The following is a 26,065-nucleotide window of genomic DNA, read 5'->3' on the forward strand; positions in this document are numbered from 1 at the left end:
TTCCTGTCAAAAGGCCTAAAGGATGCCTGCTTCCAGATCCCTATTCACCCTTCGTCCAGGAAGTTTCTTTGCTGTACTCTGGGAGAGCAGATATACCAGTTCAAAGGTCCTGTGCTTTGGGTTAAGGTTGACCATGTCTCCTCAGGTGTTCACAAGGGTCTTTGCCCTCATCTTGACATGGGCTCAGTTTCCTCTGATGATGAAGCATTAGAGGACCAAGAAACCTCTTTGTCTGCCTATGCTTCTCTACTGAGGTTTCTGTTAGCCACTCTTTGGATGAGTGGTTTATGTCTCACTTACCAATTCGGTAGTTGTGAGTTCAATTCCCTGCTCTGCCAATGTGGAACCTGACGAATTAATTCTGGTGATTAGAAATTAATTTCATGATATAATGTTCGGATCCCACAAAAAGCTATGAGTCCTGTTGCTAGGTAACCAGTTGGTTCCTAGCCATGTAAAAATATCTAATCCTACAGGTTAACCCAAGGAGAACTCTTAATCAGCTCAGTGGTCTGGATAAACTAAGATATACTTTATTCCTGCTAGCCACTTATTTGGACTGATTTTCGCCACCATCTCTCTTGTCGCCTGCTTCAACTTTTATCATGGATATGCAACCCTCTTCTTCCTCCAGACTGCCTAAGATGGTACTTTCATCTTCAGCGAAGAAGGCACTCAATGAAGTGGAGGAATGGCATGCAGAGAAGACAGAACAAGGCAGGACCTCTTTGGGTTTCCTCCCTCTAGATTGTCCAGGAAGATACCTGTCGTATGTGACGGGAGAAGCTTCTTCCATGGGAGTGTCTGCCTCCTCCCAGGGAGACTTTTTGCATTTGGTGGATTCTGCTAGATGGTCAGCCTTTTCTTTGGCAAAGGTTATGTTTTTGGCTTTGGAACTTGCTTATCTGTTGATGAATATCTTCAAAGTTTTCAAAGTCATGGGTTTTTTGGACTGGGCTGTTGGCACCATGGGTCAGAAGATAGAGGACTGCTCCGTGTTACCTGAGATTACTTCTCGGACTGGTTAGGAGCTCTCCCTTGTATTGACAAAGGTGTTAGGGATGGCTTCCAGGAGTTGTCTGCCCTTTACACACTGGGAACTCTGAAAAAACGAGAACTTTGGTAGTTGTATACAACTAGGGGAGTCACTCTGTCACAGAGATTGATGCTTCTTTATTCTCCCTTAGATAAGAGACCTCTTTTTCCCCAAGCTATGGTTATGAGTGTAACCTTGGACTTGCAGAAGAAGAGTACCCAAGATCTATTCTTGCAGTCATTTAGAAGGTCTAGGGAAACTCCTTCTGTTAACACTAGACAATCTCTCCCTACTCATTCACAGCCTTTTCAGAGCAAGGAAAGATCTTTTCCCCTGTTCCAGAGGTAAAGTCCATTTCTTGTCCCACTTGATCAAGAAGTCCTCGTCAAGATCATCCTCTGTTCCCAAGTCTGAACCAGGCTCCAATTGTTTCGGGAACTTTGGAAGGAGAATGACATAGAGCCCTGGATAATCTATTTCCTTAAAGAGGGATATGTCATCCCCTTTTTAAAGAAACCTCCCTTAGTCAGCGTGCCCATTGTCTTGATGGCTTATTCCTCGGACTCAAGGAAGTTTATGGCCCTTGTAAACAAAGTGTCAACTGTCATTGAGAAGGAGGTCATAAAGGAAGTAAAGGATATTTATTCTCCAGGCTTTTACAATAGATTTTTCATTGTCCCCAAGTCGTCGTAGGCCTGGAGGCCCGTTTTGGATGTCAGCACCTGCAATGTCTTCATTCTGAAGACAAAATTCAAGATGGAGTCAAACCAAACAGTTCTGTCATCCATTCGTCAGGGAGATTGGATGGCATCCATCAATCTACAGGACACCTACTTCCATGTCCATATCCACCCAGACTCTTGGAAGTTCCTCAGGTTTGTCTCTGAAGGAATGGTATTTCAATTTCACACCCTATGCATCGGTCTCATAACGACCCCTCAAGTTTTCACCAGAGTGATGGCCCCATTGCAAAGTGGCTTCATTTGATGGGAATAAGGAATTCCTTATATCTCGACGATTGGCTCCTGAGGGCGCAGTCGGAGAGTCCGTGTACGGAGGACCTCAGGAAGAATCTTGTAACACAAAAATTAGGAATTCTTATCAGGTGTTCAAAAATCTCAGTTGACTCCCTCTCAGAAGATTCTGTATTTGGGAATGACAATAGCCTCTCAGGATTTTCAGGTTTTTCTTGCTCTGAAAAGGATAGGATCATGCCTGAAGAAAGTAAACGAGATCCTTTCCCTCAACAAATGTTCAACCAACAATTGGCCTAGTCTTCTGGGCACTCTATCATCAATAGAACAGTTTGTCTCCCTAGGCAGACTACATCTCAGACAATTACAGTACTTTCAAAGTATACTTTCAGAGCACTGCATTGTTATCTACAAAGGACTCGTCACCTAGAGCTTAGGTGTGTCTGACTTTTTGTTAGCATGAGCCAGGCCAAGAAACAGGTGTCCAAGAATACCTTTTCATTTCAGTATGTGAGGTGTTTAGGCAAGCCTGCTCCTCATCGTCAAGTTCTGTCGCCAATACTGTGTGTGTAGAAACGCATGACATCAGAAGAATAAGTTCCTCCCTGGCGTTTAAGAAGAACCTGTCTGTTCATAGAATTTTGGATGTTGGTTCCTGGTTTTGTCAGACCACTACCACTTTTTTCTACCAGAAGGATACTGCCCGCAGGTCCTTGGACACTTTTTCCTTTGGTCCGGTGGCAGCTGCTCAGTAAGTTGTGTAGTTCATCTAGTGCCCCTGGTAGGGCAGTTCATATCTTGCCTAAGATGATAGTGTGGAGGAAAGAATGAGCAATAAGACTGGTCTATTTACTTTCACTTTTCTTCTTTTTTCAATACCTGCGGGCAGTTTGAAGAATACACATCATGTGCCGGAACTGGCTTGATGCAGGTGAACATTGCAGTCATACTGTTATAGTACTTTTTATGTTCCATACAACATACAAATCTGCTTCTCAGTAGCTTGAACTCCTCTCCAACAAGGGGAGTGAGGAGTGGGAACAAATCCTTTTCACTTAGCTCCATATATGTAATGAATCTGGACATGTTACATTATATTTAAACCCAGTGGACTGAGGGTTAGATATCCACATATCTAACATCTCTAAGGCTTAGGTCCTCTTCATTAGAATCCTCATTTCTAAGAAGAGTGGTCAGGTATACCAAACCTCCAGTTGGTTCAGGGTTCTCGTACCTCCCTCCAAGTGTGAGTATCCTAATGTTAAAATCAGAGAGTTTCTTCTGCATGCGAACTAATGACAAATTTTTAATTAATTTGTATTTTTCATAGCTAACAAACCTGAGGTCTTAACACTGATTGACTGTCAGCCTGTAGCCACCCTTCTTATGTCTTATCCTGGGTTGGAAGAAAGATTAAATACGTCACTAGGTTCAAGATTGGTCTGACACACTTCTACCTCAGCTACGTATTGGATGCCAGATGCCATAGATTCCTTGCATTTACAATTTTTGAATGTTTTAAACTGGTTTCTAGCCAGCACCAGAAGATTTATCCACTATTAAGACCTAAGGTTTGTTAGCTATAAAAAATTAATTAAAAATGTCATTTTGTCCTTTCACCTTATCCCCTCTCCCAAGTTCAGTGGGGGAATTAGTTATCATAATAGAGAGGTAAGATTAATTTTAAAAATAGAAATTTTTATAATCAAGTTCATTCTCCAAATACTTACTTCTCTATTATACAGAACAGCAACACCCCCTCCCTGCCTCCTCACTCATGTGCCCACTCCTGTGGACAGAAGAAAAAACTGAATGGAAAACTATAAATGCTCAAACCACCTGAAAGGGATGGGTCACTAGACAGTTCAAAATAAGGAATCTTATTAATTTTTTAATTTTCACACTATTATCCTCCCACCTAACAGGAACTACAGCTATGGTGGTGTTACATAAAAACACTTTCATGGCAGCCATGTTTGAGTTGCATAGATTGATTCAGTGCACTTAGTACTACTACTACTACTACTACTAAAGACCGCTCATATATTATAATAATAATGATAGTAATGATAATACTAATACCGTCAAACCCCGGTTTTTGTACGCCTCTCATTTCATACGTTTTGGTTTTTGTAGACTTTTTTTTCTACGAAATTTTGGCTCGGTTTTCGTACACTTGGAAATGTTCCACCCTGGGCCCAATACATGACTGGGCCCCGTATCGAGCGCCCAAACAAAGCATCCCATCTTTTGTCATGACCCATTCTGCTTTTGTGTTCATTCTTTTTGTGTTTTTTGTGCTTTTTCATTAGAGTGCAACTGCTAAATAAGCAATCATGGGACCAAAGAAAGTTCCAAGTGGTAGCAGTTGTGTAAAAAAGGTGAGAAACACAATAAAATTTAAGAAAGAACTCGTAGCAAAGTGTTTGAGGAAGTTACATGCCAATCACAGTGAGAAAATGCCTACAACAAGTGCAGCAGAGGCTGGTTTGAAAAATCAGAAAACGAATGGGCATACGTAATGTGCCTACTTCAAGGATTAAGGACATGTTTGCAAAGTGGAATGATGTAAGAAATTTTGTGGAGAACTATCAACCCAACAAAGAAGTTGTAGCCCATGTCTCCAACCTGTTTAATGACAATGTCGTGTTTAATTTTAGGCACATTTTAAAGAAATGCCAGAAACAAATGTTTCTGGACAGTTTTGTTGTGCAATAGAGGTCCAGAAACTCTCAAGCTGGTCCTAGTGCCAGTAAAAAACAAAGAGAAGTAACCCCAGATAGGTCCTTGATACTGAAGTCCTTTTGGAGGGAGATTCCCCTTCCTAACAATAACTGTTGCATGTTCAATTATTCATTTCATTAGTCATATTTATTTCTCATTGTTTTCTGTATGTAAAACTGGTTATTCCCAATAAAAAGTATTTTTTTAAATATCTAACTTCCCTGGTAGTTACATATATATAGCTTTATCCCGCCGATTCGTCGCGCGCACGGCAGAAATTAAAAATTCGCGGCTATCGCCAATAGACGGTCAGGTGATCATACCTGTGCTCCCTCTATCCAGGTACTTGGAACCATTCCCATTTGCCCTCAGAAATTCCCTGCCGTCGTTCGAGCAACATGTTGGAAATTCGCTCTACTTTGTTTGGGTTTGCTTTAACTACAAATTGGTGAAGTACCAATTGCTTGGTTTTTCATTGATGGCTTTCACTGATATTGGATTTTCCTTTTCTTTTTCACACGGATAAGATAGACTTTGTTGCTTTCCGACTTGGACTATTTAACTTTTCTAAGTTTTCAAGATGGCTGACTCTGTTGTTAGATGTGTGTGAAAGGGGGCAAGACCCGGCTTCCAAAAGCCGCTCTTGATCCCCACACAGTATGTTAGAATTGCAGAGGGTATGTGTGTACATTTGATAGCAGATGTAATGAGTGTGAAAGGTTGTCGGAGAGAGGTCATTATGTGAGGAGATTGGAGAAGGACAGAATTAGGAGAGGTAGATCTTCGGGTGTTCTGTCAACTAGATCTTCTGATAGTCAAGTCCTTTCTAACTTGTCTAACACTAATATTTATGATCCTAGCCCTAAGGTAGTAGTACCAGATCCACCTGCGGAGTCGGAGGTAAGTGAGCCTACTATGAAAGATATCATGGCTGCTATTTCTGCCTTGGGTGTGAAAGTGCTATCCCTTGCTTCGGATAAGGAAGTGATGTGGGGGCCAGTGCATGGTTTGCAGCGCAAGTTCGGGGACAGTGCTAGTGCAGTGGAGGGTGCGTCCGTTTGTGTCTGTCATGCTCTTAGCCCTAGACCTCTTCCATGCTCCCCAACCCCTGGGAGAAGGAACGTCGACAGGCTAAGGGAGGTGAGAGATGTTGAACAGCGAGCGGACGTCCCCTCGAGCGATTCTGTTGACGCATCCCAGGACGCTCCCCCTCGCCGCAGGAAAGGCGAGATGAGGAAGTGTTCGTCATCCTCGGACGACGCAAGACCCAGACGCGGTTGACGACAACCTCAAGAATCGAGACCTCTCAAGAGACGCAGGTCCCCCTTTACGTTCCAGCAACCCTCTTGTAGCAATTGGAGCTCTCCAGAGAGATTCCTGTTGGAGGAGGACGAAGCGTCTGCGCCTAAACAGAGGTATAGGACGCATAACTCTTCGGAGGAAGACGACGTGCACATTACGTCAGTTCACGCTTCTCCCCCTCCCCCGGATTGGGAGGTGTCGCAAGGGGCGTCACCGCCTCTTCTCCAGAAGACCCCAGCTAGAGTCTCCGAAGCTGTAGACGTACGTGCCATCTTCAGTTGTTCCCCAGCAGCAAGAGGCACCGCAAGCAGCGTGCTTGTCAGAGCTTCAGCAGTCCATTACGTCTCTGTTTGAAGTTTACAAGTCGCAAGGACTAGAGAGGAAGCACGCAAGAAGGAACCTAAGGACGTCAACAGACCCAGGAATAGGATAAGACCGGAGTTAAGACAGCGACACGCTAACAGCCAGTAAGACGCGGACTCGCTGCAAGTTGCAGCGACTCATAGGCGCTCCCTCGCAGCAAGCTGGACACGTTACGGGAGGTGACAAGGATCGTGACGCTCCCTCGCAGCATGCTGGACGCATGCATGACGCACGCAAGCAGGACAATGCGCGTGATTCCCCCACTCGTTCAACATCGGAAATCGCCAATCCTTTGGAAGAGATCTCAGAGGAGGAGACGCAAGAAACTCTTCATGCGGCGGATATGAAAAGATTACTTGAGGTATTGGCGGACTTATATCCGAATGATTTTCAGCAGGCTGTACCTCGGAGCCCGCCCTCGCAGTTTATGAAGGGTAGACCCCAGAAATCTTCCTCCTTCAAGAATGAGGTCTCTCTCTGCCTTAGCCCAAAAGGCCACGCAGGAGTTTATATCCAAATCCCCAATGATTGTTTTTACGATAATCGGGAACCTCGCCGAATGCTCGAATTCCTGGAATTTCTAGCGTTTGTAAGAAGAACTGCTACTGAAGTAAGGATATCTCTCAGTAGACGACCAACCCTGGAATACAGAAGAACGAACGCGAACATCCAGTTTGGCTTGAACTTTCGTCTTCGGGTTTTCTGTTTCCACTATTGAAGCTTTCCTTAGGGGAGGACTTCTCCTTCACTCTCTTGACTAGAGAAGGAAGGGTGTAGTTTTCCAATCCTTATTCTCATTCCTCTAAGGGAAAAGAATTTAGGATGGAATTCATTGTACAGAAACCTACAAATACACGACGTATATTACCCTCGAGACATGATTCTGTTAAGCAGTTGAATTGTCCGGGGGGTAGTTGCATACCGTAGTTAATTCTACGGTTTGTGACCGAGACGGCTAGTATCTTAATGGAACTGCAACTCGGGACTGTCTGCATCTTCCCAGGAGTTACCAGTTTCGATTTTTAAGATACTTATGGTATGGTCATGACACCACCACCTCAGTTTTTTGTATTTACCGAAATCCGTTTTCGTTTAAATATAATTGCTCGAGCATAATAGATCCCTTTTTTAACGCTCGATTATTCTAGCCGAACGCATTCCTTCGAGGAATGGATTACCTGGCAACTCAGGATAGCGAGTGAGCAAGAACCACTGAGTAGGGGACTGCAGAAAGACAACCCAGTACCAGCCCAGCTGGCTCTCCGAGATGCACGGTCGGACTATGTCTCTCTCCCCTACAAGGATTGACTAACGAACCTTTTCTCTGTCCAACAATATCAGACTTAGGTCTGATTAACGGGGATTCTCGCATACATGAATGACATCTTCTGCATCCCCTTGAATATTACAAGAATTTTCAACAGAGATATATATTCTGGACTCTCATCTTTGTTTACCGCACGGTAACAGAAGTCTTTACTAGTCTTACACTGCATCGCATTGCGATAATGCGGAATATTTTCTTCAGACATCTGAGTTTGTCTTCAAAATATCTCGTATTCGGAGGGGTGCAATTGTTCATTGTTCACCCTGAATTGACAGATATATACGGAAGACATCGCCTGCTCCCCGACCTGCCAGCTCTATTTCCAAATGATCAGCCCATGAGAAGTAGTACTTCCCTGTGTTTTTCATTGCTGGAAACCGCCCCGCTTTCATTATAACTACAACCCCTCACCTTACAGCAATGAAATAGCTGTTAGCGTTTTCAGTCCTTTATAAGCACAGGTTCAGAACCTTGAGAATCCTTCTCTCGATTCGGCTGTGAAGACGTATTTTGCATTCACTTTCCACCTTCGTCTTCAATGGAACATAATGTTGTTTTTGTTTTAACTGAGATTCAACTACTATGAGAATGTCTTGCCATTAAGGACCTCGGTCTCTAGAGGGCAATTGACTTTCGCCTATTGGGCACATGCCTTAAGAGAATCATCGCCTCGTTAAGAGATTCACCACCTTGCCGTCCAGCATCAGTGACAAACAAATAGACAATTTGTATGGTCTCGTCATAACCCTTTAAAAGGCAAAGATCACGTGACTTGCTTGGACAACTTGCCTCGTTACCGAACGCAGTCAGTAGGCAGCTGTCAGAGCGCCCGATTCAGTTACGGTTTACGCTGTGGACTTAATAGGTTCTTCCAGAACAATCAGTTGAGTTGGTGGGACGACACCAACAAACTACAAGAAGGCTTCGAACTTCAACAGAAGAACCCCGACCTAGTGTTGTATTCAGACGCATCGGACGTGGGGTGGGGTGCAACACTGGGGAAGGGCGAGATCTCGGGTCTATGGGAAGACCATCAGAAGAAATGGCATATAAACGTGAAGGAACTGGTGGCCATCTATCTGGCCATCCATCTAGAGCTAATACGCTTCCAGGAGGAGGTCCGGAACAAGATAGTACAGGTCAACGCAGACAACACCACAGCGTTGGCCTACACCAGGAAACAGGGAGGCACTCGTTCGGATTCCCTTTACGAGGCAGCAAAAGATCTCCTGCTGTGGGCAAAAGCGAACAATATAACTCTGATAACCCGCTTCATAGAGGGAGAGAACAATGTCAGAGCGGATCTTCTCAGCAGAGGAAGACAGGTTCTCACGACAGAATGGACCCTACATCACGAGGTGTGCAGCAGGCTTTGGAATCTGTTGGGAGAACCGTCTATAGACCTCTTTGCGACGCAGAGAACAAAGAGGTTACCTGTTTACTGCTCTCCAGTCCCAGACCAGGAAGCAGTGGCAGTGGACGCCTTCCTCATGGATTGGGAAGGACTAGACACGTACGCCTCCCCCCATTCAAGATCCTAGACTGAGTCATGGAGAAGTTCAGGGAGTCGAACAACGCCCGCATGACCCTGATAGCTCCGTTTTGGCCCATGAGACCCTGGATCACAGAAGTGATGGAGTGGCTAGTAGACACCCCCAGATCATTACCTTGTCGGAACGATCTACTCAGACAGCCACATATAGAGAGACACCATCAAAATCTCCTCGCTCTCAATCTAACTGCCTTTCGACTATCGAAAAACTGGCAAGAGCGAACGGCTTTTCGAGGGAAGCTGCAAGAGCAATCGCGAGAGCGAGGAGGACGTCCACAATCAAGGTGTACCAGTCAAAGTGGGACATGTTCAGGGAATGGTGCAGAATTAACAACATTTCCTCTTTCAGTACCTCTCTAACTCAACTGGCAGATTTTCTGTTACACTTAAGAACCCAAGAGAAACTAGAAGTATCAACCATCAAGGGATACCGCAGCATGCTAGCCTCCGTCTTCCGTCACAGAGATATTGACATGTCGGGAAACAAGGAGACAGTTTAGAGTAAGGACAACCCAACCCCCTCTTGGAATTTGGATGTTGTCCTGACGTTTCTAACCTCGAGCAGGTTCGAACCCCTCGACAAGGCTTCATGGAAGGACCTCAACAAGAAGACCCTATTCCTGGTTGCGTTGGCAATGGCCAAGAGGATAGGAGAGTTGCAAGCCTTTAGCAAGAATGTAGGCTTCAATGAGGAGAATGCAGTCTGCTCGCTGCAACTAGGTTTTCTCGCCAAGAATGAGAATCCTTCTCACCCATGGCCTAGATCCTTTACCATACCAGGGTTATCTCATTTAGTAGGACAGGAAAAGGAGAGAGGCCTTTGTCCAGTGAGAGCCCTAAAGTATTATTTACAGAGAACCAAAAACTTAGGAGGACAGACAGACAACCTCTGGTGCTCGGTAAAGACGCCTTCACTACCTTTGTTGAAGAATGCACTGGCGTTCTTTATCAAAGACTTGATAAGGGAAGCTCACCAGAACTGTGATGAGAAAAGCTTCCCAATCCTCAAAGTCAAGGCGCACGAAGTAAGAGCTGTGGCGACTTCGATGGTGTATAGACACAACAAGTCGATGAAAGCGATTTTGGAAGCGACTTTCTGGCGAAGCAAGTCTATCTTCGCAGATTGTTACCTCAAAGAGGTACAGACCCAATATGAAGATTGTTGCTCCCTGGGTCCGTACATTGCCTCCGGCGCCGTAGTTGGAGAAGGAACTACAGCCTGTAACCCATAACCTTATTTATACCCTTGCTTTTTTTCTTGAACTTGGTATCACAGGTTGTCTGTGAAGGTTGTTGCAACCTTCCACAGTCTGGGATGCAAGTCTAGGTTAGGTTTTTATGGTGTGTGTTTTCAGTGTGTTAGTTGGTCAGGTGGTTAGCTCATTGTCCATGGCTTTGCCAGGATAGCAAGGGTGGTGGTCTAGTCATGTTAAGGTCGAGGACCGTGTGACAGCCCCACAGGGACTTTGTACAGCCCCCTGGGTGGATCGCGGGGTCTCTCTCATGTTAAGGTCGAGGACCGTGTGACAGCCCCACAGGGACTTTGTACAGCCCCCTGGGTGGATCGCGGGGTCTCTCAAGGAATGCAGGCTAATGAGGCAGGAAAACTTTGAAGCCAGCTTCCTTATCAGGTAAGAACCAGATTATTAGTTCAGCTAATTTGTAGCGACTAATAATTTTACGAATTCCCAACGGTGTTGCGGTTCTCTAACCCACCACCAAAGGTGTCAATCAGCTATATATATGTAACTACCAGGGAAGTTAGATATTTAAAAATGGTATTTTCATTTTAAAATAAGTTTTTGAATATACTTACTTGGTAGTTACATATATAAAAGGTCCCTCCCTCCCTCCCCTCTGAGAACAGGGGCATGGAATTTCTGAGGGCAAATGGGAATGGTTCCAAGTACCTGGATAGAGGGAGCACAGTTATGATCACCTGACTGTCTATCGGCGATATCCGCGAATTTTGAATTTCTGCCGTGCGCGCGACGAATTGGCGGGATAAAGCTATATATATGTAACTACCAGGTAAGTATATTTAAAAACTTATTTTAAAATGAAAATACAATTTTTGCTAATATTTTTGGGGGGTCTGGATCACAGTCCCTAAGAAGAGGTTCACTTTCCTTATTTTCTTTGATTATTTCTGAGTTTTCCAAGTCAGTTTGGTTTGTATGACTTCCATAGATATTTAATTGTTTGAAGAGAAGTGTTGAAAGATAGGATACACATTTCTTCTAGTCATAGCTGTTTCAGACAATTTTTCATGCTGTCAGTTGTTGCTAAGTATCACCTTCCATTCAGTATGGGGAGGAGTGAAACTTAATTTAAGTACGTACCTATTGAGCATGTTATACATTTCAAGTTGTATTCCATTATAGGTATGATTTACGTACTGCAAGTTGCTGTGACGCTCACTATAAATAGATTACAGGTGAAACGTATGATAAGCATTGGCGTAGTGCTTCTGTTGTTCTTGTAGGTGTTACTTATGTTAATATTTTTACATTTTTTTTTTATTTCACAGCAAATGGAGAGATTTAAAGTAGTAGAAAGAGAGACAAAGACCAAAGCCTATAGTAAGGAAGGGCTTGGGGCAGCACAAAATAAGGACCCAATCCAAAGAGAAAGAGAGGAGATTAACAGTTGGCTAAGTTCCTCTATAGACACATTAAATATACAGGTAAGAAAATGTTCTATGTAAGAAGTAATGAGTTTGGAATTCTGTAACCAGATTTTGCCAGAATGAAACTTATTTTGCCATTGAGAGAGATTTCCTCATGTTACAACACTGATTTTAGGTCAAAAGTAATTATTAAATTTTTTCTTGCAGATTTCATTCACCCCCAATACAAATTTTTAATAAGAAATGGGATTATATTGAATATCTTAATTTTGTATGTTTATTGGAAAACATTTGCTTTTCAGATGGACCAATTTGAATCGGAAATTGAATCTTTATTAGCAACCCAAAAAAAGAAGAAAATGGACAAAGATAAGTCTGACAGAATAGAGGACCTCAAGGAATTTATAGATCGCCATCAATATCATATCAAGAAACTTGAGATCCTCATGAGGATGTTGGATAATCAATCAATAGATTGTGAGCAGGTAAGTTATGAATATTCATCCTAATTGATGTTTTGTGGGTGGTCATTGGGCTTAGAAAATATAATAATGATAATTTTATGCTATACCTGAACACCAGTCTGTATGTATAATATTGTTGAAATAGGAATTGCTCACTAATTATTGTTAGCATATAGTTACCATAGGGTGCCATAAGTGTCTTTGGGTTACCAGGAGAACAAACAACTTACAGTCTTCATCTGTGGGGATATAGCTGCACCATGCTCTGATTTTCAACTATTTTTTATATACACAAATTTCACTCTTAATTATTGAATGCTGACATTCTGTACTTGAGTGAGTATCCTTGGAGTACTAAATGTCTTGAAATTCCAAAGGCTTTTCAGTTGAGGGGTATAAGAAAAGGCAAGATAAAAATTTTTTACCACTATGTTGTATATGCTACCAGGTAGGCTGGCAGCACCCATTAATATACAATATGAAACTTTTTGGTTGAATACGTATAATTTTTTAACATTTAGTACATTATAAAGTAAATTCTTCAATTATCTGGATTACCATTGTCCGGAGCTCAACATTATCAGACACCCTGACCAATGCTACACGACTTCAAGAAAATGTTGGTAACACTGCTTACACTCAAACAGACTGTTAAAGGGTTTTTGGGTTTGTGGTTGGGGGAGGTCTCAGGAAGTTTCTAAGGTTGGGAGTGGGTAGGGATGCAGTGTTGGATTGTTGAAAAGGGATAGGTAGATGTCTGACATGGTGAAGCTTGTTTTGTATAATGTTTTTATGCTTAAGGATTTTTTATTTATATATTGTGGTCTTCTCATTTGTATTGCTGTATGAAAATACATTATTGGAAAATACCTTAATGGTAATAAAACCATGGTAGGCTGTGGGTAAACACAGATGGGCTACCTACCTATTAATGAGCCAGGAAACGAGAACATGGGAAACCTTGAGTTCCCGGGCACGTACGTTGGCGAGGCCGAGAAGGAGCAGAAGACATAATTCAAGCACTCACACACAGAAAACGGGCGATGAACCGGGTAAAAGGCTAAGAGAGGGCAACTGCGACTCACCCAGGCAGTTAAGAAAAAGACTAAACGCAGTAGAGTGGGTGCGTGGTCTTTGACCAGTTTTCACCCGATATACGCAGGCATTACCAGATCTTGCAAGGTTCCTTGCTTTTCATCTGCAATTTAACCAGATCCAGCTAGGCACTAGAAAATTTATCCTATTGTTAAGACCGAAGGTTTGTAGCTATGAAAAATACAAATTGTCTCAGAAAATTTGTCATTTTACAAGAGGGAGAGTTTTATGCAGTCTAATTTGTTAGGAATATGGGGAAGTTAGGTAGATATAGTCGACCCCCTGCCTATTCGTAGTACTGGATTCATGGCTTCACCTATTTGCAGATGTTTTCCATGGAAGGTATATCCACATTATTTGTGGAAAATTTGCGTATTCATGGGATTTTTCATAGAGAAATATTTACAAATTTCTGTATTTTCATATTTTTGTGACTAAATAAATTTTTCAAGATAAAACTATTAAAATAGGCAGGTATAAGGATTTTTAGAGGGGTTTCTAGTATTGAAGGATTTTAGCTACTCATGTGAATCTCGGGGGTCGACTAATTGCCTTCTGCATAAAGTTTTCAGTTTAAAAGTGTGATGGGTGTTGTTTATATGCATATTGTGTGTTGACTGTTATTTGGTTTTGACAAGATAAGTACCCTTGAATACCCGCAGATATGTTTTCTTGCCCTTATCTGGATCTCACCATTATTAGGGCCTTTGCTTTATTAATCTGGATAATTGAAGGTTTACTAATACGTTTATATTTACTTAATCCACCTTTGTATGGCAAGCTTATCTTGCCTACAATTTTTTCATGGCCTCAATCCATTGAGGGCCTAGAAAAATTGTAAGCATGAAATGGTGTTAATTGATAGCAAGCTTGTACTCAGTGAGATAATTTTTTACCAGTTAGGTGAACAGTCCTCTGTTGCATTTGTTAATTGTAATCTTGTTCATTTTTATCATAAAAAGCCCTACTCTCACCAGAATCTTAGCTGTCAAGAGCTGTCCATCTGTTGAGAGTAAAAGTTGGTCAAAACCTTTGGCCCAAGATCTATATTCAATTCAAAAATTTTTATTATTATTATTTCATGGTTTTCAGTTGCAAATTGTTTAATTTATGATGTCTGTTTTTTTTAGTTTGGATTTCTCCAAGTAAAGTTACTTTATATATTTGGTGAAAATTCTTAGAAAGTTTGCTTCCTTGCCACTCCAATTACAGTTGATAAGTTTGTACTTATCAGTAATGAAAAGTCCTATGGCTTAAGTGTACTTCCTGCAATTTGTGTCTAGAATTTTGTATACAGTAGTGTATTTCCAAGTCATAGCAACAGGTTTACCACACTACTTAGCTGGCTTCCCTGTTTTAAGTGACTGATGTTTACAATTTTTCCTTTCACAGATAAAGCTTATAAAAGAAGATGTCGAATATTATATTGAAAGTTCTCAAGACCCAGATTTCAGTGAGAACCTAGCGTTATATGATGACATAGATATGGACGACCTTGACTACCCCACACCTGAAATAACTGTAGGCAAAGTAAGTGAAGTACGTAACCATACTAACCTTTCCCACCTTTGGCATTTGGACTAGACAGCGTAGATGCATGTTCAGGGGTTCGGTCAAAGGTGGAAAAAAGAGTTTCTTCCCAGGAATGCTTTAAAAATCATGATACATTTAGAAAGTCTTGTAAAGTTTTTTTATATAATTAATGCTGATGATGTTGCTATTTTTTTTCTGGGGAGAAGCTCATTGTTTTTCTTTTTGTATTTTTGGTATTGGTGTAGATTTTTGTTTGGTTATATTATTTCTTGATAGATGAACCCCTGTGGGTTAAAGGGGAATGGCACATCTTAGATAGGTTAGGTTCTAAATATTTCTAAATTTGATTAGGTTTGTGGTATGCCTAAATTGAGGTAGGCAGACTTCTCTGTATGATCATTGCGAGTACCATAAATATTCATTTGAGTGGGAATGTTATTGCTTAAAATGAATCAAATGGTTTGTAGTTTTTTCTTGATTTGTACAATTTAAATTGTGATTTTAATATCTGATTGTTGTAGCAGATGAAATATCAGTCTTTATAATGATTATAAATTTAAATGTGGATCATTCATTTTGTATACGTACATTGTACTAAGTGATAGTCATCAAGAATAAGCTAACATTAATAGCTTTTTGTCCAAAGCATCTGCACTAAGTGGTATTCTTTTGTATCCATCGAGATAGTACTGTGACAGTCAGTTGTGTTGTATGCATCTGTAGTAATGTGGAAAAGTTTGTGAATCCTTTGGGATTACTATGGGAGGCTGTCCGTTGTGTTTATTACTCTTTCCATATCATTATTTTTGCAGCAGTAAGCAACCACAAAAACCTAGAAAAACATTTTTAGAAAATATAATCTAAAACTGAATCAAACTCACTAAATTTGGGAATGACATAATAGAAAAGTTAGTATAAAAGAATTAATTTTTTTTAGTGTAACATCTGCTCATGTGAGAAGGATAACATTTATTTTTAAATTATCAGATGTCAAGCACTATTAGTCGAGTCATACATTGCACAATTTTATAAATATTAATAGCCAGTAATGACAAAATGAGATAATTACTACTAAATCAAAATTAAAAAAATACCCAAATAATTGAAACTGTTACAATGACATAATGTCATAATCATTACCAAATCAAAACTAAGAAAATACCCAAAAAATTTAAACTGTTATAAACCAGTTTCTCTGATGAGTGTGTTATGTAGATTGTTAGAAAAAATGGTAAATGCATAACTTACATGGCACATTCAGAAAAATAGGATATTGATATCTACCCAGTTTGGATCTTAAAACAGTAGAGCCACAATAGATTCATTAAGCCATCTTGAAGATCACATTTGTAGAAAATTTGAATGCAAACAATTAACAAGAACCTTTTTAGTAGATACATTCCGACCTCTTAGATCCAGCACTCCATGGTCAGGCAGCTCCCATTATCTGGAACTTTTTAAATCAGCCATCAGTAGCTCTTGAATGGCTTTTTAGTTTTTGGATTTGTTTGGATTTCGGAACTGAAGCTTGCTCCATTAATACACAAGCACAGGTTATTTCCAATGAGTATATTTTTTGAAACTCAAATGTATAAAGCATACAAAAGAACCATAGTTTCCATATATACTTTTGTATCATCCAGTCTTGTGTATCATGCAGTCATTAAAATTTCATTCAAGAACATGATTTCAACATATCCATCATGTATAGTGTGAGATGTATTTACAGTAGATTATGCTAAGCTAAGTAAGCTTTTTATATCTCAGTTTCAGTAGATACCATTGATAATGCATATGTCTAAGTTAGCTTTAAATAGGCTTAGAAACAGAAGATCATTAAGTTAAATGCAAATCTTCATACATTAAATCTGGCTTACAACCTTGTGTCCTGTGTAAGAATTCATAATATTTCTTATAATTAACACCCACTTACTACTTACTACTTAAGACTGGTGCAAACAACAGCACGTACAGACATAAACAGTATGCCACAAAATTTACAGTTGTAGCTGTGGCTGTAGAAATGAGTAATGTTCAGGCCACAAAATTTTTTTTGAAGGGGAAAAAGCAACATCCGATACTGGCTAAATAACACTTTTACTTCATTAGATTTACTGCATTATTAAATATAGTAAGCCAGCTATGATAATTTACAAAAAAAGAATTAATTAAAATAAATGCATTTCATTTAGCAACTAATGACTGATGATGATGGTAAAACTCAATCAGTTGATTTTAAGAATGTAAACATTACAAGAATGCAAATGGCACTTGAGTGCTATGTTCATAAATTATAATATGATGATAATACGCGAAAATTTATAGAAACAAAAGTTGCAAATTTGTGTTTTTGCCGAAAACGTAGATCTCCAGCACCAGAAAAATAGACTGAGGTCTTAGATGGTTGAGACACGTGATGAGAAAGAATGAGGAACAGTAGCAGGGCAAGACTGATGGTAGTTAAGGTGGAAGGTTTACTGAACAGAGGAAAGTAGAGAAAGATTGTTATGTATAAACCCACAAGAGGGAAAGTCTGACGGCAATAATGATGATGATGATAAAGATGGTGATGGTTATGACGTGGTTAAATTGGAATGGCCAGGTCATTGTGAAAGTGAATAGAATAATAATGGCCAGGTAAGAATAGATGCAGAATGTTTTCAAAAGAGAGGAAGAGTAGAGAGAGCATGGTGAATGGCTATAAACCCTGTTCAGGGGAAAATTGGACAAAAAATTATTAATGACTTTGTTTATACGTATTGCAGTAATTTTGTCTGTGCTTTGGGTTTTTAAAAATCTTTTGCTTTTACAAGCTGATTTTAGTTGTTTTGTTGTAATCAGTTCAAAAAAATTTTGTAAGGTAAGTACTGTTTGGTCTTTATTGGGATATATGGATAGCAAGCCACACCACAACTCTCGTCCAGGCGGTTAAGAAAAAGACTAAACGCTGTGGTGTGGGTGCGTGGTCCTTGACCACTTTTCACCCGATATATGCACGCGTTGTCAGATCTCACAAGATTTCCTTGTTTTCATCTGCGATTTAACCGGATCCAGCTAGGCACAAGAAAATTATCCTATTGTTAAGACCACAAGTTTGTAGCTATGAAAAATACAAATTGTCTTAGAATGTTTGTCATTTTTGGGATCTTGGCATCATGCCGTAGCTAAACCTGACGAGGGGGTGATAGACAATAAATCACACTTGACGTGTCTTCAAAGTAACAGTATGATGGTTTTCATTTTTGCTTCGTTGTTAAGAGAAAAGGGGACGAGGCTAAGTAAAAAATATTCTCGGCTTTCTAAACGGTCAAAACAGGAAAAGGGGTCACTTGTCCTGGGTTCTGACATGAAATATTGTTACTCTTCTTGTTCTTTCGATTTTCCCCCTTTTCGAAATTTCCATTATTTTACTCCCTCAATTATTATTTTAAATTTTCAAGTTTGGGTGAGGAAATGGATGCTCATAGCATTATCTTGAAAAGAAAGTAGGCAGTCCCTGGTTAATGGCAATCTGGTTTTATGGGGCTTTTCTAGTGCCATAAAATTGGTGATTTATGGAGCCATAAGGCACCATTAACTGAAACTTGGCACATTGAGTTTCAGTTAATGGTATTTTATGCTTATCAGCACCCCACCAAGAATGGGACCCCTGCTGATAACCGGGAACTGGCTGTATTTGTATCATCTCTGGTGATTCAGATAATGTTATTGGGTCTAATGACGTCATACATGACAATATTAGTTATGCAGAGAATGGACCGCTTAGCTTTTAAGGGGAATATTGATCTTTTAGACATCATGAATGCAATTATGAAGAGATATTAGTCATAACCTAAAAGACTTAATTAATATAAACACTTCATTCATATTCTGGTAGCTTACTTTCCATATCCTTATTCTCACTGAGGTAGGTTTAATTTACGCAAAACTTGGGGAGGGTAGTTGCTTTCTACCAGTGGGTCATAAGGCCACAGGGGAATAGTTGCTCTTAGCAACCATGCTGCTTCTGTCTCCATCAGAATGCATGTGGTGTGGTATTGGACAAACGAATTAGGGTTTCTGCGTTAGTGATGATTTCATAAGAAAAAGGTTTTTTTTAGGGAAATATGTTCATTTTTACTCAGTTTAATTTATGCTGGGTCCCATCAATTTTGTTTAACTGTATGTATGTAAAGTTGAGAAAATATGGACGAAGTAAGGTTATTTTATGAAGTCTTTCATGTTCTTATTTATCGCATATGCAGTGAGGCCATTCCTCTTTTTCCTTGTAGTGGAATTTTGTACTAACATACTAACAGTGTTATATTTCTCATTCAGGTTAAACATATTTACATAACTGTAGCATTTGCATTTTCTTGTTTGAAATGTAGAAGATAAGGTTGTTTTATTTCTGTAGATTTTGTAAGATTGATATATGAAAGTATAACAAATCAAGAACAGAAAATAAGAATGTGGGAATCCAACCCAAAACAAGTGATGTGCTGAGGCAACATTGCATAGTGGTAATGTACTTCCAGTACTTGTTGATTTTTGCTGCTGTTATAATGAGCAAGTAATCCTGAGGTAGTTTTCATTATACTGTCTTATGTTTGTTTTATGTATGTTGATGTATAGGTGCTATCATGAATATGGTAATTAGTTCCAAAACATGATGTTTAAATTGCTTGGTGTTACACCTAAACTTTATAAAACCAACCAACCAACCAACCCCACCATGTCAGAAATCTTTTGATAATGCAACCTTTTTACAGTTGTTTAATAGAAATATATATTTTCCCTCTTACTACTAGAAAGAATACTCAAACCCCTTCTTCAACAAAAAATCCGAACCACCTTATAAATAGCCAGAAATGACACAAATACTGTCTTTTTTTTTATTTTTCAATATTAAAAGTTCTTGATAGATTTTATCCAATAATAGTTTACAGTATTTTGTGTATTTTCAGAATGCAACTTTATATGGTTTTGCTTATTTTTTGTTCATATTTTTCTGTAGCACCACCAAATATGTAAACAAAAGTAGGTGACAGCAGCATATTCTAACAACTACATAGTTCAAATTTATTTTTAATTTTTTTAGATATGAAATCTTGTGCAGTTTACAGAGTTTTTTATTTAAAATTTTTCTTATACTTTAGTGTTTTTAGACAATTTTCTTATTTTTTTTAGCACAGAACATCATATAAACAAAATTAAGTTGCAACAGGATATGCTAACAACTTATGAGATCTTATCTTCTAAAACTTTTCAAGCTGTTAAATTTTATGCAGTGTACAGTGTATTTTATTTATTCTTTTACTTTTATTGGTATTTGGCAGTTTCATGTTTTTATGAGTTTTTCCTTAAACCACTGTAGGTCAGAAATGATGCAACTGGAAATTATCTAAGGCAAGATATAATTATGCATAAACATGATCATAAATTACTTTGGCAAGACTACCGAGTTATTTTGCTATACTATTAAGAGGCTCAGCTAAAGAATTTGCTTTTAAGTAAATGACAGTCGAACTGGATTAATGTGAGGAGTTATAACATCAAAGTATGAGAGATCAAACTTTAAAGAACCAAGGTAATTGGAGCCCAAGAGCCATAGCAAAGAACTAAAAGTACAGTATATAATATGCCATAAAGTCATGCATTTATATTCATTATACATTTTCATCCTCACTGCTGTAAGGGTTGAGTACTTCATGGTTCGTGGCTTTGCAAAAATCTAGAGCAACCAGATCAGGCTCTTGAGCCTTGTTTACGGAACATAGATAGCATGACTTATTTTATTTACATATTTTATGTTTTTGTCTTGGCCTGCATTTTGAAAAGCTGTAGGGCCGGTTCTTGGGAGTAAACTGTTGAACATTTTCTCATAAAGTTCCTCTTATAATTTTGGAAATCGCTGAGCTTATTCATGAACTTTTGCTCATGAGTATTGTATAATTAAAGGAAGATAGAAACAGAGTATGGGCTTCATTTATCACCCATAGTGGTTTTTTCGTTCGCTTATTCACTGAAGCTAATGAATGAGCAAGGTGGGTGAAATATAGTGCCTGGTAACTGCTGTTTAGCTGTGTAACTAGGAAGTGGAGTCACCCTGATTGGGAAACTTCTCCTGTGGTAGAATCATTCATTCAGCCTTTATGCATTTTTTAGATAATTGTATATCTGTAGTAGAGGTTTCCATTTTTATACATTTAACTTACCTGTCAGATATATACTTAGCTATTTGACTCCGTCGTCCGACAGAAATTCGAATTTCGCGCACACGCTACCTGTAGGTCAGGTGATCTACTTACCTGCCGCTGGGTGGCAGGACTAGGAACCATTCCCATGTTCTATCATATTTTTTCTGTCGGCCATACTGGCAACATCGTTGTGGGTATCTCCGGCTGGATTCGTATTTTGCATCGCAATTGATCTTCGTTTGGACTTCTCGGTGACGTATTTGCATTGATTGTACTGGCATACGTGATTGTGGACCGTTTTTGGAATTTGATTTGGATTGTTCAACATGATGTCTGATTCTGGAAATGTGGTGAGAATGTGTGTGAATGTGGGTTGTAAAGTTAGGATGCCGAAGGCATCGCTTGATCCTCATACTATTTGCAAGAAATGCAGGATGTATGAATGTTCTTTTGGTAATACTTGTAATGAATGCAAGGATTTGAGTGCGGAAGAATGGAAATCTCTAACCTCATACTTGAAGAAGTTAGAAAGAGACAGGGTGAGGAGGTCTTCTTCCAAACCTTTGTCTAGTTCTGTATCTAGCGGGGTTATCAGTAATATTATACCCTCTTCTCCTTTTACTGCCCCATCTAATGTACCTGCTCCTTTATTAGAACACACAGATTCGGCATCGGAGATTGCGAATCTTAAAGCCGCCCTTCGGAAAATGGAAACCAAAATGGCGGCCTTTGAAGGTAAGCAGTGTGATTATAGTGCTGTGGATAGTGATTTAAGTGTCCCCAGTGCAGTGGAGGGGGCGTTTGATTGTCTCCACAACGCTCCCAGGCCTAGACCTCTTTCAAGCTCCCAAGCCCAGAGGAGAAGGAATGTCGAAAGCCGTAAGGAGGTTGTGGAGGATCCCCAACAGTCAGACGTCCCTTCGGCATTTTCTGTATCGCCACAGAATGCCAGAGAACGCTACAGAAAAAGCGTTCTGCGTGAGTGTTTCTCCTCCTCGGAGAATTCTTCACCTAAAAGAGGTTGGAGATCGGCGGATCTTTCTCGCCCCCTGAAAAGACGTTTGGATGAACCCAGGATTACTTCTAGTCCTGAGCGTTTTCAAGAGGAGGACCATTCAGTAATCAAACAACCGAGGGTAGACAATAATGAAGAGACTAAAAGAATCCTTCGCACTATGCAGGATTCCATCACTTCTCTTGTGGGAGTTCTGTCAAAAGACCCTCCCAGAAGGAAAGACGATTTCCTGCCTATTAAGAAGTCTAGGCTTTCGAGGGTTCAGACTCGCCATAGTAATTTGTCTTCCTCTGATTTGGAATCGGATTCATCAGCCTTGCATAGGCCGAGCAGGATCCGTTCTCCTGTCAAACGCAAGACGCCAACGAAACGCGTAGAGCCTTCCAGGCACGAGACGCCAGACAAGAGCGTCGAGTTTTCTAGACGTGAAACGTCAGCCAGGCTTGAAGCGCCAGCCAGGCGCGAAGCGCTTTACAGACGCGAGTCGCCAGTCAGGCGCGTCGAGCATCCACGCGCGAGACGTCAACCAGACGCGAGACGCCAGTGTGTATCGAGGCGCCAAGAAGACGCGAACTTCGAGATAGGCGCGTGACGCCAACCAGAAGCAGGACGCCTCCCAGGAGCGAGGCGCCAGGCAAGCGCCAGGACGCTACGAGGCGCGAGACGTCAACAAGAAGCGTGACGCCTCTCAGGAGAGAGTCGCCAGGCAAGCGCGAGGACGCTCCAAAGCGGTTGACGCCAGCCAGAAGCATGACGCCTCCCAGGAGCGAGGCGCTAGGCAAGCGCCAGGACGCTTCGAGGCGCGAGACGTCAACTAGAAGCGTGACGCCTCTCAGGAGAGAGGCGCGAGGCAAGCGCGAGGACGCTCCAAGGCGCGTGATGTCAACCAGAGGCGTGACGCCTCCCAGGAGAGAGGCGCCAGGTAAACGCGAGGACGCTGCAAGTCGCAAGACGCCAGCCAGAAGCGTGACGCCTCCCAGACGCGAGGCTTCTTCTAGACGTGAGGCCTCTACTAGTTATGGGGACGGTATTGTTCGTAGTCCTTCACCTACTAGAAACATTTCTCCTAGAGCGGCTTCTCTTGATAGAGAATCGTTCAGGAAAGAGCGTTCTCCTTCTAACCTTGAACTTGAAGAGATTTCTGAGGAAGAAGTTTCAACTAACGAGGGACTTTCCAATTATAAAGTTTTAGCCTCGTTACTTCTTGAGGAGTTTGCGGATTCTCTTAGTCCTGCAGCTCCTCCTTCGCCGAGATCTCTGTTTTCGAGCACAAAAACCCCGAAATCCTCGGCTTTCTTAAAGATGAAACCGGCGATCTCAATGAAGAAAGCCCTCCAGTCTTTAGATTCGTGGCTTTTATCTAAAAAGGAAACTTTGAGAACTGTTTATTGCTCTCCTCCCTCCAAGCTGACAGGGAAAAGAGGCATTTGGTATAAGACAGAAGAGGCGATGGGATTGATGCTCCCCTCGTCTGCAGATTCAGATTTCTCGAGTCTTGTAGAGTCTGTGAGAAGACAGTCTCTCAATTCAGCAAAGGCGTCCTGGAGTATGTCGGAATTAGATCAGCACCTTAAGGGAACTTTTCACGTCTTAGAGGTGTTCAACTTCTTGGATTGGTCTCTTGGGGTGCTGGCTAAGAAGACGAGTGAGCCAGATTTTCTGGATCCAGAAACTTTGCACAGTGTCCTATCTTGCATGGATAAGGCTGTGCAAGATGGTTCTGGTGAGTTGGCGGCTCTTTTTGGATCTGGAATGTTAAAGAAAAGATCTCTTTACAGTTCCTTTCTGACGAAAGGAGTTTCTCCTTCTCAGAGGTCCGCTCTATTATTCGCACCTCTGTCAGAACATCTGTTTCCTTCATCTTTAGTGAAGGATGTTTCGAGATCCTTGTCGGAAAAGGCTACGCAGGACCTTCTTGTACAATCTACAAAGAAAAGTAGACCTGCAGTTACGACTCAGAAGAAGGTGGCTCGGACTCCAGTGGTGCCCTTTCGTGGAGCCCCTTCAACTCGATCAACTTACGAAGAGGAAGACCCTTCGACAAGCGAGGGAGGTCTTCCTTCCGCTCTTTTAAAAAGAGCAAATAGCAGCCATGTCCTCCAAGCACAGGTAGGGGCCAGACTTCAATACTTTCTGGATGCCTGGTCCGTAAGAGAAGCAGATCCCTGGACTCTTGTCTGTCCTACAGAAGGGGTACATCATTCCCTTCGTAGACAGACCTCCTTTGGCAACATCTCCGAAGGATTTGTCGACGAGTTACAAGGACCCTGGACTGAACGAGACTCTCCTTCAGACGGTGGTGTCGGTGAGGGACAAGAATGCAATAGAGCTAGTGCAAGATCCTTTCTCCCCGGGGTTTTACAACCGCCTTTTCTTGGTTCCAAAGGCTTCGGGGGGATGGAGACCCGTCCTAGATGTAAAGCGTCCTGAACAGGTACGTGGAGAAAAAGAAGTTCTCCATGGAGACTTCAGCTTCAGTTCTGTCTTCCCTACGTCAGGGAGATTGGATGGTATCCCTGGACCTTCAGGATGCTTACTTTCATGTTCCGATTCACCCATCGTACAAGGACAAATCTTCCAATTCAGGGCCTTGTGCTTCGGCCTATCGACCGCCCCTCAGGTATTCACGTATCTGATGCGGAACGTGGCCAAATGGCTTCATTTAGAAGGGATAAACATCAATGTATCTCGACGATTGGCTAATCCGGGCCAAGTCGGAGAAACGGTGTTTGGAGGACCTACAGTCTACTTTGAACCTAGCAAAGACGTTAGGATTACTCGTGAACCTCGAGAAATCGTAGATGATCCCCAGTCAGAACTTAGTCTATTTGGGGATTCGGATGGATTCTCGGGGTTTTCAGGCTTTTTTTTTTTCCCGTCCCAGAAAAGGATTGCTCGGGAATTACAGAAAATCTCGAGCTTCCTAGAGAAAGAACGGAGTTCGGTGAGGGAGTGGTTAAGTCTTCTGGGAACCCTTTCCTCACTAGAACAGTTCATTTCGCTAGGAAGACTCCACCTTCGCCCTCTTCAATTCTTCCTAAGAAGAATTTGGAGTTGGAAGAACGGGCAACTTTCAGACACTTTCAGTATTCCTCTGGAAGTAAAGAATCGTCTGAAGTGGTGGTTTTTTCCCTTAGAAAAAGAACGAGGGCTTGTCTCTAGAAGTTCGGAACCCAAACCTAATCTTGTTCTCAGACGCTTCAGAGAAGGGATGGGGAGCGACTCTAGGGACAAAAAGAAGTATCAGGCCAATGGAGGAAGGATCAGCTAGACTGGCATATAAACTCCAAAGAACTTTATGCCGTTCTTCTAGCTCTAAAAGCCTTCGAGACAGAGGTGTTAGGTCAAGTGGTACAGGTCAACTCGGACAACACCACAGCGTTGGCCTATATCAAGAAACAAGGGGGAACTCACTCTCTTTCTCTGTTCCATATAACAAAAAAAGCTGTTGTATTGGGCAAAAAGAAAAGAAAAGTGACTCTTCTCACAAGATTCGTGAAAGAGGAGAAGAACATCAGAGCAGACAGGCTAAGCAGGTTAACCCCAAGTTCTCCCCACAGAATGGACCCTTCACATTCAGGTGTGTCAAGCTCTGTGGTCCCTGTGGGGCAGTCCACATATAGACCTATTCGCCACCTACCTATCCAGAAGGATAGAGAACTTTTGCTCCTTAGTGGAAGACCCGAGAGCGATAGCGGTGGACGCCATGCTGCTGGACTGGTCAGGCCTAGATGCCTACGCCTTTCCCCCCTTCAAAATGTTAGGAGTGGTGTTAAGAAAATTTGCGGCATCAAGAGGGACGAGACTAACACTCATCGCTCCCTTTTGGCCGTCTCAAGATTGGTTCACAGAGGTACAGGAATGGACAGTGG

At 41.4% G+C, this 26,065-nt stretch overlaps 1 protein-coding gene across 4 annotated transcripts in view; it reads left to right on the plus strand.

Moving 5' to 3' along the window:
• Positions 1 to 26,065, plus strand: part of LOC135211979 (CCR4-NOT transcription complex subunit 3-like) — a 164,652-nt gene that overhangs the window by 36,446 nt on the left and 102,141 nt on the right. For 3 of the 4 annotated variants that reach the window (XM_064245240.1, XM_064245243.1, XM_064245242.1), the window contains exons 4-6: positions 11,809 to 11,964; positions 12,210 to 12,392; positions 14,859 to 14,996. In XM_064245240.1, coding sequence (XP_064101310.1) covers positions 11,809 to 11,964; positions 12,210 to 12,392; positions 14,859 to 14,996 — 477 coding nt within the window. The remainder of the gene's footprint in view (positions 1 to 11,808; positions 11,965 to 12,209; positions 12,393 to 14,858; positions 14,997 to 26,065) is intronic. The other variant, XM_064245241.1, reaches the window with a different exon arrangement.

This window comes from Macrobrachium nipponense, chromosome 40 (genome assembly GCF_015104395.2).
Source record: "Macrobrachium nipponense isolate FS-2020 chromosome 40, ASM1510439v2, whole genome shotgun sequence".
Classification (NCBI taxonomy): domain Eukaryota; kingdom Metazoa; phylum Arthropoda; class Malacostraca; order Decapoda; family Palaemonidae; genus Macrobrachium; species Macrobrachium nipponense.